The sequence below is a fragment of the Melitaea cinxia genome, chromosome 27, assembly GCF_905220565.1.
Source record: "Melitaea cinxia chromosome 27, ilMelCinx1.1, whole genome shotgun sequence".
Taxonomy (NCBI): domain Eukaryota; kingdom Metazoa; phylum Arthropoda; class Insecta; order Lepidoptera; family Nymphalidae; genus Melitaea; species Melitaea cinxia.
In genome coordinates this window covers 8,927,344-8,940,996 of record NC_059420.1, presented here as the reverse complement: position 1 = coordinate 8,940,996, position 13,653 = coordinate 8,927,344, and the positions used below count along the sequence as shown (strand labels likewise).

The following is a 13,653-nucleotide window of genomic DNA, read 5'->3' as shown; positions in this document are numbered from 1 at the left end:
CAGTAATTATAATAGATTGAATCAATTATTTACTTATTTTAATTCTTTTGATAAAATCAAATTAATATTTTCTCAAAAAAATAGAAATAGATTCATTCATATGGGATGAAAATATATGTAAATTCTAGATTCAAACGCGCCATCTATAATCTAAAAATAGAAATACAGCGCCATCTACCGGATATCTGTGCAACTTAGATGCCAAACCGCCATCTATTAGGATTTTATAGAACTAACCGATAAATAGTAAACGGTTAATTTGCAATAACAAATATTGAGATCAATAATTGAGATTAAAACTATCCAATCTCCCAAGTTGGACCAAATTACAGATGCTTATAAAATTTGATAAATATTGGTTCAGTAGATTCGGAGTTTATCGCTAACATGCGACGGCGGTCACGGGTTCGATCCTCGCTCACGACAGATATTTGTATTGGTCATATAGATGTTTGTCGTGGTTTGGGCGTGTTTGTGCTTGGGTATTGTGTGACCCCCGACACAGGTGTGAAGCTTTCTTTGTGAAGTTTATTTATAAAAATAAAAAACACGTGACACGAATTTTTGTATATATCATCATTACAGCCTATACAGTCCTCTGCTGGACATAGGCCTCCACAAGTTTACGTCAAAAATAACGTGAACTTATGTGTTTATAAGATAATATTTACCATACTATTTAATAATAAAACTTAACCTTTACTTCGAAGTGCGTATAGTCAAAGGAGAATCTCGTTAGTGTGTATCCAAAACACAATGCAAGTAATCTGTCGATCTAGTTTTATAAAATGAGTTTAATAGGTAATGACGACTAACTAGCACTAATCTACAATTTAAAAATATTATAAACAAATTAGGATATTACGTAACCTCAAAATCTTGGAAGTAGTGTAATAAATATATCTCACACTGTTCTCTCTTTATAGGTATCCGAACGATAAAAATCGAAAGGCGGACAGCACCTCACGTGGAGTTGAAGATAGTGAGAAACCATAAAGAACGCCATCTATCCGAATCAAAGAAAAACCAACAGAATCTTAAATTGATACTGTTAAACTCAAACGCAAATCCGATCAGAAGTAAAGATAGTCTCGGCTACGGCTGTGCCTTCTGTCACGAACAATTTCCAGAACCGACTAACTTAAAAAAACATTTCCTAGATGAACACAATAGTGATAGGCTGATTAAGTACATGTCAGGGAAGCTGTTCGATCATGTTGTCAAGCTAGATATAACTTATTTAAACTGCGCGCTTTGTAATAGAGACATATCGAAATTAGAAGATCTGATGTCCCATCTGAAATCGGAACATGGAAAAGAAATTTATACTGACATAAAAAGTTCTATAGTACCTTTCAAGTTCGACACGCCAGAACTGAGATGTGCCGTATGCTCAGCGGAGTATCTAAATTTTAAACTTCTGCAAGAACATATGAACTCTCATTTTGGTAACCATATTTGCCCGATCTGCGGGGGCGGTTACATGACAGAACGTCTACTAGGAACGCACATTAGAAGACATAAAAATGGCGAATTCAAATGCGACGAATGCGAAAAAGTCTTCGGTAATAAAGAGAAGCTAAAGGAGCATCAAAAAAGGACGCATCTGGGTTTAGGTAAACGGAATAAATGCTTGGTATGCAATGAAAGGTTTCTAGATTATTGGAAGAAAGTCGATCATATGGTTAAGGTGCACGGCGCTCCTCCAGTGGTGTTAAAGTGTCACGCATGCGATCGAACTTTCAGGAATCAGAGGGCATTGGCAAGACACACGAAAAAGGATCATCTTCTGGAAAGGAAGCACAAATGTGAGGAGTGCGAAATGAAATTTTTTAGCAAAAGTAACTTGCAGCGGCATATGGCGAAACACACTGGTTTACGACAGTTTCGATGCGATATATGTTTCAAAGCGTACGGACGGAAGAACACACTGAGGGAACATATGAGAATACACGCGGATGACCGCCGGTTTGCCTGCGTGCACTGTGGACAGGCGTTCGTCCAGAAGTGCAGTTGGAGAAGTCATATGCGGTCAAAACATGGAGAAGAAGTTTGACTTATTGTTATAGCATTATATTTACTAGCTGACGCAGCAAACGTTGTTTTGCTATACATCTTATTAACCGCCCCCGTTGTAACTTGGGGGTATGAAAAATAGATGTTGGCCGATTCTCAGACTTACCCGATATACACATAAAACTTCATAAAAATCGGTCCAGCCGTTTCGGAGGAGTATGGTAACTAATATTGTGACACGAGAATTTTATATATAAGATTTGGGTGAGATAATAAACGCGTTTTTATCATATAAACTTTTATTTATCTTCCTTATGCAGAGGATTTGAAATACAATAATATAATGTAGGCACTAAATAACAATATAACAAAAAGTGATAATTTATATAAAAACAATTATTTCCTGGAACATTATGACAATTTTACGCAAATAATTATTTCTTAAAAATATTGAAATATAGGACCGGGACCTATAGAATTAAACCACATATGTATAATGTAACTCTATTTACTAATATACGAAAATGTGCAATTCAAAAGGTAAAAAAAGATATACGTAATTGCTTGTAAGTCATCCCGTCACAGACACTAAGCCAAGAAAATTTGAAAAAAAATTAGAATACAATAATAAAAATAAACATTTTCACAACACTTTTTGAACTTGCTATCGCTTCTGGATTTTAACACTGGCTAGTATTATTGTTAAATATAGTAACAGGTATTTAGTCTTTATTTATTTACTACTCTGCACGCGCTGCTACACTTTTTTTTGTCGTACTAACTCAGAAACCTTTGTGGGCTCATGCACAACACTGCTGAAGATCATGACACGATCAAATGCATAGTTTACGATTCTATAAAGGACATACAAACAAACATTCATTTTTATATATATATAGAAGAGTGATTGAAATAAATCATTAATCTTATGATTATTTAAATAGTGCCATGAGTGAGGTAATCGCTATGTTGACTGCTATTAGAAAATGATAAAAATATTTGTTGTAGGTGACCTACGGGCCTCGAAGAAAACAATTATCAAACTCACATCGCGACACAGTAAAAATGAAATCAACGTGAGGAAGGGAAAGGTCATACAAATAACTTTAGGACGAGATTTAAAAATGAAAAAGTCTGTAACAATACTAACTGAAGCTGACAAACACCAGAATAATATAAGGGAGATTTTGTTGAATTCGAACGCGACGCCGATTCGCTGCCGAGGCGGCATCGGTTACGCTTGCTGTTTTTGCACCGAAGAATTCCCAGACCCAGCGGACCTGAAGAAACATACCATAGATGAACACGACGATGCAGACAAATCAAAATTCATGAAGGGTAAAGATATGCATAGCTTTTTCGTCAAACTCGACATTACCAATCTAAGTTGTAACCACTGTGATGAAAAAATAGACACAATACAAACGTTAGTTAAGCACCTCCAAACAGTGCATGATAAAAAACTATTCATGGATCTGAAAGATCACATTTTACCGTTCAAATTTGGGAGCGAAACACTGAGCTGTTGCATTTGTTGTAATTTCTTCAATACGTTCAAAGCTCTACAAGAACATATGAATGTACATTACAGAAATTATCTTTGCGACGTCTGCGGAGCGGGGTTTGTCAATAAAAATATATTATTGAGACATAACGACGCCCACAAAATAGGTACGTTTACTTGCGATGAGTGTTGTAGAACATTCGACACGGCCCGCAAGAAACATCTCCATGATAGATCTCATCATTCGAGAATGAAGCTGCCACACAAATGCGGTTATTGTTTGGAGAGATTCAAGGAAGTGTGGAAGAAATACGAACATTTATCAAAAGTTCATGGGATTAAGAGCCCGGGTATAAAATGCCAGGTCTGTGACAAGACGTTCGAAACCAAGAATGCTTGGAGATTACATACGACAAGGGTCCATTTGCTGCAAAGACCACATAAGTGTAATGACTGTGATATGGAGTTCTACGCGAAAAGAGAACTGGAGAGTCACATGGTGAAACATACGGGTGCAAGGGAGTTCAAATGCGACATCTGTTTCAAGTCCTATGGAAGGCAGAAAACTTTAAAGCAACACATAAAAAGAGTACATTCCTAGAAAAATAATACATTATATTAGCCATAAGTGTTTTGTTCTATTGTTGTAAGAATAGCTAATACTAATAAATTAAAATATTGGAATAAACTAATAGTCCCAGCTTCAAGTGTGTGACTTTTAATTACAATACGTAACAAAGCATTCAAAATAAATCCACGATCATTCTGAAGCAATACAAAATTCACGCAAATGTATATTAATATAAAATCTCGCTTACTGCGTAATGAAGGAATATAGTATAGTAGAATAATATAGTCAGTCATATTAATAGACCACTTCCCAATGGAAAAAATCTTACATCACTCGCTTCAGCCTGTAATATCCCACTGCTGGGCATAGGCCTCTTTCTCCTTGTAGGACAAGGCTCAGAGCTTAATCCACCACGCCGCTCCAATACGGGTTTGTGGATATATTCTTTTGATATGAGCTTAACGTGCTCTCCGAGGCACGGTGGGGAGACTCACAGGGACTGCACAAACACCCAGACCACGGCAAACATCTGCACAGCCAATACAAATGTTTGTCATGTGCGGGGATCGAACCCGCAACAGCCACAAACCAGTGCTGTGACCGTACGCCAACGCGTCGTCTTGAGAACATAAGCGTTTGTTAATATATGTTCATCATCTTTATATACACCAGGTGCCTTCTTTCAATGTTATTTTAAATAATTATGCTAAGTCAAACTGCCTGTCCGCAAAGACGTACTTACCTAGGAAAGTAGAAAAATGTTATACAATCTACTACTAATCACACTACTCTAGCATATGTTTTTACAAGACCGAGCCAGAAGAAAAATTCATTTGTCGTTATCATTAGTATCATTTTTGGGGGTAAGGAACAGGGTGTGAAGTCCTTTATCCACCACTGACAAGGGAGGATCCTCCGACGAGACGGTTATTGTGTCTGGCGGGCTACTGCCCCGACGGTTGTTGTCGGGTGCTTGTATATATATATACTCAATCACTCTAATAACTTTGATAGCGCGATGTAGGATACGTCAGTTTTCTCTAGTTTAGACATCGCTACACATCATACACATACCGTCCGCAATTTCGACGGCGTTGATTACATGTTATATTATATTTTCATCAGATTTAACTGTTCCGTTTTCTATCGGTAAAGTAGCGTCATGTTACTCAGTGATTACATAGCAATAAGCAATCTACTGGTGAAAGAATTATTAAAATCAGTCCAGTGCTTTTTGAATTTATTTATTACATTGTAGAATTGTAGATATATTGTACAAAAATGTGTAATGTAATAAGTTATTTTCAAAATAAATAAATGTTCACTGGGCTATTTGAACTTTACTTAAACGTTAGTTCATTTTTGCTATGTGCCAACAACTAATATTATTTTAAAGTCGATATTTGTTATTAAATACAAATAATAAAATTTTATTTTTGTTTCTTTTTATCTTTAGGTACTCGTCGTAAGACAGCAATTCGCGAAAAACCGGTAAGGAGAAAGAAGGTCATAAAAATTATATCAAAAACGTCCCCTACACTTAAACTTGTCATTAAGAAAAGAGCTGAGGTGGACAGATATTTAGATAATGTTAAAGAGATTTTACTCAATTCAAATGCTACGCCGATACGGTGCAAAGGTGGCTTTGGCTACGCCTGTTGCTTCTGCACGGAACAGTTTCCTGATCCAACAGATTTAAAGGCACATACAGTCATAACACACGATGAAAAAACTAAATCAAATTTCATGAAAGGCACAACACTTGACGATTTTGTTGTTAAGTTAGACATAACGCAATTGAAATGTAAGCTCTGTGATACAACTTTGGACAATATAACCGATCTAGTCGAGCATTTAAAAATAAAACATGAAAAAAGAATCGATATCAATAACTACATAGTCCCATTTAAGTTCGATAGTGATGTTCTTAGCTGTGTGATTTGCTCAAAACCGTTCAATAATTTCAAAATTTTAACAGAACACATGAATATTCACTTCCGTAATCATGTTTGCGAAGTTTGTGGCGCGGGATTTATAAATAAGCGGACTTTAAGGACACATGGCTACAGGCATATAACCGGTACCTTCACATGCGGGTCTTGTTCGAAAATTTTTGATACTAAAGTGAAAAGACGAGATCATGAAAGAGCAGTGCATATACATATGAATAGACGGAATAAATGTGGTTATTGTGGTGAAAGGTTTACAGATTATACGAAGAAGAACGACCACGAAGTCAAAGTGCACGGAGCTAAACGAATAGCTTTGAGTTGTAATGCTTGTGATAAAACTTTCGATAACCAAAGATCTCTGACTGTCCATTCAAAAAACTATCATTTGATGGAGAGAAGAAATAAATAATATATGATCAATGCAAATGTTTTCTTTATTTATTGATAAATATAAAAAAAAAATAGATAAGTCACTTAGATTCTAAACAACCTGATGATATTATTTAAATGCTTAGTTTGCTAAATATTGCTATTATCTTAATTTTAAAGCGTAAGAGTTACTTTGATTTAAATTGAGTAAATCTAAATTAGCAGTATTAAATTTTCAACAAATACATTTTGTCTACCGAATTCATATTGGTTTATTACATTTGACCCAAGATAATAATGAATTCGGAAGGATTGGATCTTAATTCACCGCGCTGCTCCACTACGTGTTAGCGGATATGTTCCCCACTATGAGCAACGATCGCTATTATATAGGTATATTAAAAAATTTTCCGCAATCCTCAGTGGAGCAGCGTATATATATATTTTATATCACTAGGTCGGCAAACAAGCGTACGGCTCACCTGATGGTAGAAGCATCGCAAGCGCGTTGCCGACCCAATCCCCAATCCCCCCAGGAGCTCTGATCACCTTAGTCACCAACAGGAACACAATACTGCTTGAAAACAGTATTATTTTGCTACCCCAGTCGGGCTGCTCCATATTTTGAGCAGGAAATTCCTGCTGTGCCCTACCTCAGTTAAATATTGATAAAGAGCCAGATTCAGTTTTATTCTGTTCTTTTCAATAATCTTTACATTATTTCAACTACCTTCCCTCATGGAAACGCAATCAGGCTCTTGGCGGCATTTTTCTGTATAAACTGCTTAATCGTATGATTGACTATCCCTCCCTCTTGAAACGAATTAATTTGAGTGTACCCAGAATATCATCCAAGGATAGATAGCTTCTTTAGAATGTATAAACCATTTTATTTAATGCATGATAAATCTAAGTATATAAATAACTCACCGCTTATCATTACAGCCTATACAGTCCACTGCTGGACATAGGCCTCCACAAGTTTACGTCAAAAATAACGTGAACTCATGTGTTTTGCCCATAGTCACCACGCTGGGCAGGCGGGTTGGTGACCGCAGTACTGGCTTTGTCGCACCAAAGACGCTGCTGCCCGTCTTCGGCCTGTTTATTTCAAAGCCAGCAGTTGGATGGTCATCCCGACATCGGTCGGCTTCTTAAGTTCTAAGGTGGTTGTGGAATCTTGTTATCCCTTAGTCGCCTCTTACGACACCCACGGGAAGAGAGGCTCACCGCTTAATCTTATGCAAAAAAATTTAAATGCAGTTTTTCTCAACATAGACATAGACATCTTTGCAGATTCATTAAGCCAATTTAAGGGAAAAATAATTAAAATGTTGATGGACTTTGATATATAATTGTAATAGTTTTGTTTTGTTTTTTTCTCTCTCTATTTTTTATTGTAACAAATGTCATTTTTCGGTAAATTACACAATTAAGATTAATGTCTGATTACAGTAGCGTTCTAAGAATGTTGTGCAAACCTTTAATTTAAGTGCATATTGTATAACTTTGTGGTATTGTTTTAATGTAGAATGTTTTTTTATGTACTTAGTTGGTATGCCTTTATTAAATAAATAAATAAATCTTTCACATTCTATAAGAGTGACTTGTGTCCAAAAGATTTTGGTATATAAGTTAGAGATTAGATTTTCTAACCAATATTATTCAAAACTATCCTCCTACTTTTTCACGATTCAATCGGTAAAATCCACTGCTGGGTATGGCCTCTTACACCATGTAGGAGAAGGATCGGGGACTAACCCACCACGCTGCTCCACTGCAGGTTGGACGATATGTTATCAGATGTATATGTAACAAACCGGGACCGACAGCTTAACGTGCTCTCCGAGGTACGGTGGGAAGACCCACAAGGACAGACATCCAAACTGGAAACAAATATTTGTACAAATAAAAATCGCTCCTGAGCGGAATCGAACCCGCAAACCGTCGGTGGTTTAGGCGACTACTTGCACCGCTTGGTATAGTGGACACCAGAGCGATTGCTATAAATTTTTGACTGACTCATAAATTTTAGAAAATCAAACTAGGCATAATTAACAAGATTTAATATTTTTTTAAATGATAATCTGAAATTAGAGGGAAAAAACTTTTAATGAGGTAGAGCACTGCAGGTAATATCTTACTCAAGATCTGAAACAGCTCGATTGGCGAAGCATTTCAACACTAACACATATACTAACAAATCTTACACACGATCACAGTTAAATAACACTGGTCAGAAGAAATGTTCTCGTAGTGAGTGAAATAGCCACCGTTCTCGAGGATTCAGTGTCGACAGCGTGGGTCGGCAACGCATTTATAAAGCTTCTACTGTTACAGGCACCCATAGGCTACGATAATCGCTTACTATTAGGCATCATGCTTGTTTGCTACCAGTGATATATGTAACAAAATAAATAAAACTTAATAAAAAAGCGTTTAGACGATATACATGAGGCTCAGGGGGAATTCCCACCTAAGTATAAGTAAAGATCGGGAACAAATATTTTTAAAACCGACAAATACATGTCTAACCGAAGCGAAAATGAAACCTGCTACTACTGTATAAGCGCCTACACGCTCTTGAATGGTAAATGTTGCTAATGGGATCACTTTCAAACCAAAAGGACACTTAAAGACTGATTAGTAAATTATTTATTTTAGCTTAAACATTTTGAATTTGTTTTTTGATTAAACGTAGCCATTATAAAATTTATATAAAAATATAAAGTTATGTCAGATAACTAGACATGTTACTTCTTAAAGCGATTTTCACGAAATCATAAAATATGACACAATTCAATTTAAACAAAGAAAATAACATTCCAAATTTAAAGTAATTCAAAATATAATACATTTAAAACCAAACAGATCAGAATTAACATCAAAAGAGTATGTATAATCTGAGATTGCCAATCAACACACGCGACACTAAACTAGAGCGAGATGCAAGGTTTACTAATAACAAAACAAAAAAACAACTGCATATATTTGAAATTTTATTTTAAATGAAGTAAGTTTCAACCTTATTCCAATAGCCACAAGATGGTTGTTACAAATATGCTTAACATATACATATACTGCTTTATTATTTTTTTATCAAATTCAATCTGAACATGATCTAACTAAAATTCAGAATTTAATGAAACTACTAAATTTGTAGTTATCAAGAATTATATTACTACATTATAACATATTATAGGCAGTTTTTAGGCTCGTACTGATAAATATCTCATTTTACATATAAATCACAGAGTTAACGACCGTGAAAATTGAAAAACTTCGTACTTCAATTCCGTTTCAAATTCACATGAATCAACAGATGCCTTGTCAAATGTTTCCTCCACTTAAACGCTTCATTACAATAATCACATATAAAAGGCCTATCCGTCGTGTGCTTCACTTGATGCTGAGTAAGATTACCTCTCGTAGCGAACGACTTATCACAAATGTCACAAACAAACTTCTTTTCGCCCATATGAAAAGTTTTTTGATGCCTCAACACTTGGAAAGGATACGCGAACTTTTTCCCGCAAGCTCCGCAAGATGGCGCTGGAACCCCGTGAACTTTTTCTAGATGATGTGCCCTAACATGGGGTGCGACTTTTTCATTGCAGTAATAACAGCCTCGTAACTTCGGCCGTTGTTTTAAATGGACACCTTTGTAATGTTGCTTGAAGAAACCCCGCTTTTTGTACACGTTTGAACATGTCTTGCAAGCGTATAGATGGGAGCCATCCGTGTCTTCTTTGAGAGTGTATTGTTCATCTACGCTGTCTTTTTTATCTGTAACAATAATTTTATTTTATATCTAGTATTATTTTGAAGTACAGAGGAAATATCTTGCTCAAAGTCTGGAGAAGTCAGACTGGGAAAGTACCTCAAACTTACAGACGATCAGAGCTCAATAAGCTCTCAATTGAGATTCGTACAATCTTTCTCCCTACTTGATTCGTTTTGCGTTGTTTGCAGGTCTAACTGTAATATCGATAGGTTTAAGTTGATAGTATCCTTGAATTCCTTAGTTTTATTATTTTGCTTTTTCACTTTAGCATTCATCATTATTACAGCCTATACAGTCCACTGCTGGACATAGGCCTCCACAAGTTTACGCCAAAAATAACGTGAACTCATGTGTTTTGCCCATAGTCACCACGCTGGGCAGGCGGGTTGGTGACCGCAGTACTGGCTTTGTCGCACCGAAGACGCTGCTGCCCGTCTTTGGCCTGTGTATTTCAAAGCCAGCAGTTGGATGGTTATTCCGCCATCGGTCGGCTTCTTAAGTTCCAAGGTGGTAGTGGAATTGTTTTATCCCTTAGTCGCCTCTTACGACACCCACGGGAAGAGAGGGGGTGGCTAAATTCTTTAGTGCCGTAGCCACACAGCACACTTTAGCATTAACAAAGTTAAATTTTTACAGTATTATTTGTTAATTTAAGGGAAACCTATTATTGGCAATATTATATTACATATACATAGACATAAAAAATTAGTGTTGTATTCCTTTGGTAAGTGTTACTAGCGTCTATAGGTTATTACTACGTATAAGGGTATCCATTTACCATCAGACGGACAGAAATTTTAAGCAGGCTATATCCTGTACTCTACCTCAGGTGTAGGATGGAATTAATAAATACCGTTACATGTTAGTCATAACAAATGTGTTGAAAAATGCACCTATTATTTTATTCCTGTCCTTTTTAATACAAATAGCTATCAATAGACTTTTTATTTAATTCTGACACATCAAGTTGCATCTACAGCCTGATAAAAAAGTAAATATTTAAGTAATAAGGAGTTTTCAATGAAAAAAACCAGTACATAGTTTTCATTGTTTAATTATTTATTTTTCATTATCGCACCTAGTATTTATATACAGTAACATTAAAATACAAATAACAAAATAATATATTTTAAATATATAATAAAGCTTATGTAATTGTGATTTGAAACATGTATTAGTTATTACATATGAGAACAAACGACATACATTAAATCAAACCGTATAATTATACTGCATACGGTTTCTAACAAACCCTGCTCGACTGCAAGTTGATGAATTTATTGAACTAAGTAGGAATTAAATTGTTTCTTTAAATTTCGTTTCTGTTATCTGGCTGGGCATAGACCTCTTTCCCCATGTAGGGAGAAGGATCAGAGCTTAATCCACCACGCTGCTCCAATGCGGGTCGGCGGATATATTTCCTATGAGTAACGATCGCTATCAGGTGTACATGATAACTGGGACCGACAGCTTAACGTGCTCTCCGAGGCGCGGTGGGGAGACCCACAAGGACTAATAACTAGATAGAAAATAAATGTTTGTATAAACACAAATATCCACTCGGAATCGGGAATAGAAGCCACGACAAGACGATTTAGGCTCAGACGATACGGCACACGCACCATTACACCAGAGCAGTCGTTTGTCTGTATCATTATATTATCTAATAAATGGTTATAGCATGTGGTTTAATTCAGTGACGTAGCGAGTTTAACTTAATTGGGGTACAAACTCGACAGCCCACTCTGGAGGAGCTGGAATGGTGCACACACATATGCAAACAAATGTATGTGTACTTAGCCTTTTTTAATGAAATTGCTATAGTTAAGTTTCGTATAAGTTTCATGTTAATTATTTTTATTTTCTTAATTTTCTGTTACTAACACGATTTTTAATTTTTTTAATTTTTTTTTTAAATTTTTAAAATTTTTTGAATTTTTGAATTTTTTTGATTTTTGATTTTACTTTTACTTTATTTAATTTTATTTTTACTTATTGATTTTTTAATTTAATTTTGTTTTATTTTTTATTCTAAATGTTGTTTTGTTGTACTAACCCAATATGGACTTAAAATCTAGTCTGAAATAAAGTATTATTATTATTTATTATTATTATCTCGCGCCCTGCAGGCCTAGCATGCACGCCACGACAAAATTTTGTCGACCCCTTTTCTCGTATTATCTCTCTATGTCTACAGTAGCTAACATGCGTGCACGCGATACTCTTCTCGTTACGTCAAGAAGAGATAATCATTAAATTTTAGTGATCTGTGATATTTATCTCTACGGAAGCTAACATGACATCGTAATTTTGTCGAATTTTGTCGTTTTAGGAAGAGAAACTTCTCGTCTTCAATATTATCGACGAGAAAGACGATAAATAAAAAATAAATAAAACCGGGTGCCTATTTTTTGTATACCATGGCGTTTCCCTATTATAATTATATAATTTCGGTATACGAAGAGCGGGAAATGCGAAAAGTCGAGTGAAGTGTGCCATATAATGACACAAAAAACGTATTTGCGCCCTGTTGCTTCTTATTTTAAATAATAATAGTAATAATAATACTTTATTTTAGACCAAAGTATAAGTCCATATTGGGTTAGTACAACAAGACAAGACAACATTCAGAATAAAAAACAAAACAAAATTATATTAAAAAAATCAATAACTAAAAATAAAATTAAATAGAATAAAAGTAAAATCAATAATCAAAAAAAAAAATTCAAAAATTCAAAAAATTTTAAAAATTAAAAAAAAAAAAACAAACAAACAATGCGTGATAGAATTACAATTATCTAATGTGCGACAAGATATAAAGCACAACACGAGCATATTGTTTTACATATATAATTAAATTCATTTACTTACGCCGTTTTATTTTCCATATTAGAGTTTTTTAAATTAGATATACACTTTTTATCTTAGCCAAAAGGCCGAGAACATTTTTAAATAAAACATGTGTCACTCGTTTGAAATTGGTCAATAACCTTGTAAATTCAACTTTACGACATAAGAAATAAGAATGATATTCAGTTGTGATTATGGTTGATAACGTTTCTCTACTCGACAAGGCGAAGTCTTCGGAAGAGAATTTTGTCTCTCGTAGTGCGCATGTTAGGGTAATCGAGAAAATACTCGATGTAGACATTATCTTTCTCTCTCGTCAAGAGATATCTCGTTGTATGCATGCTAGGCCGGCTGGACGCAATACTTTTTAACCCCCCCCCCCCTTAAAACCATATAATATGTTCAGCAATTTTTTGCGGACCATTTGACGCCCCTTCGTGAGAAGCGATAATGCCCCCCCCACGCTACGCCACTGGTTTAATTTAATATCTCTCGCTTGTATACATTCTGTATGACTGTATGTAGTACATAAACAAAACCTAATTGTCAATTATATATTAAGCTTTGTGCTCCGTCGACAAGGAAATGCATTGTATGAAGTATTCAA

At 35.3% G+C, this 13,653-nt stretch overlaps 3 protein-coding genes across 3 annotated transcripts; 2 read left to right on the top strand and 1 right to left on the bottom strand.

The window, feature by feature from the left end:
* Positions 1-788: 788 nt before the first annotated feature.
* LOC123666971 (zinc finger protein 28-like) lies at positions 789-2,306 on the top strand. Its single transcript, XM_045600984.1, has 2 exons — positions 789-801; positions 927-2,306. The coding sequence occupies exons 1-2, from the start codon at positions 789-791 to the stop codon at positions 2,054-2,056; spliced, it is 1,143 nt and encodes a 380-aa protein (XP_045456940.1). The 3' UTR covers positions 2,057-2,306.
* Positions 2,307-3,002: 696 nt separating this feature from the next.
* LOC123666970 (zinc finger protein draculin-like) lies at positions 3,003-4,227 on the top strand. The gene has a single exon (XM_045600983.1). The coding sequence runs from the start codon at positions 3,003-3,005 to the stop codon at positions 4,119-4,121; it is 1,119 nt and encodes a 372-aa protein (XP_045456939.1). The 3' UTR covers positions 4,122-4,227.
* Positions 4,228-9,701: 5,474 nt separating this feature from the next.
* Positions 9,702-10,471, bottom strand: LOC123666969 (oocyte zinc finger protein XlCOF15-like). Its single transcript, XM_045600982.1, has 2 exons — positions 10,345-10,471; positions 9,702-10,198 (listed from the first exon to the last, which is right to left on the bottom strand). Exons 1-2 carry the CDS (start codon positions 10,469-10,471, stop codon positions 9,702-9,704), a joined length of 624 nt encoding a protein of 207 aa, XP_045456938.1.
* Positions 10,472-13,653: the final 3,182 nt, after the last annotated feature.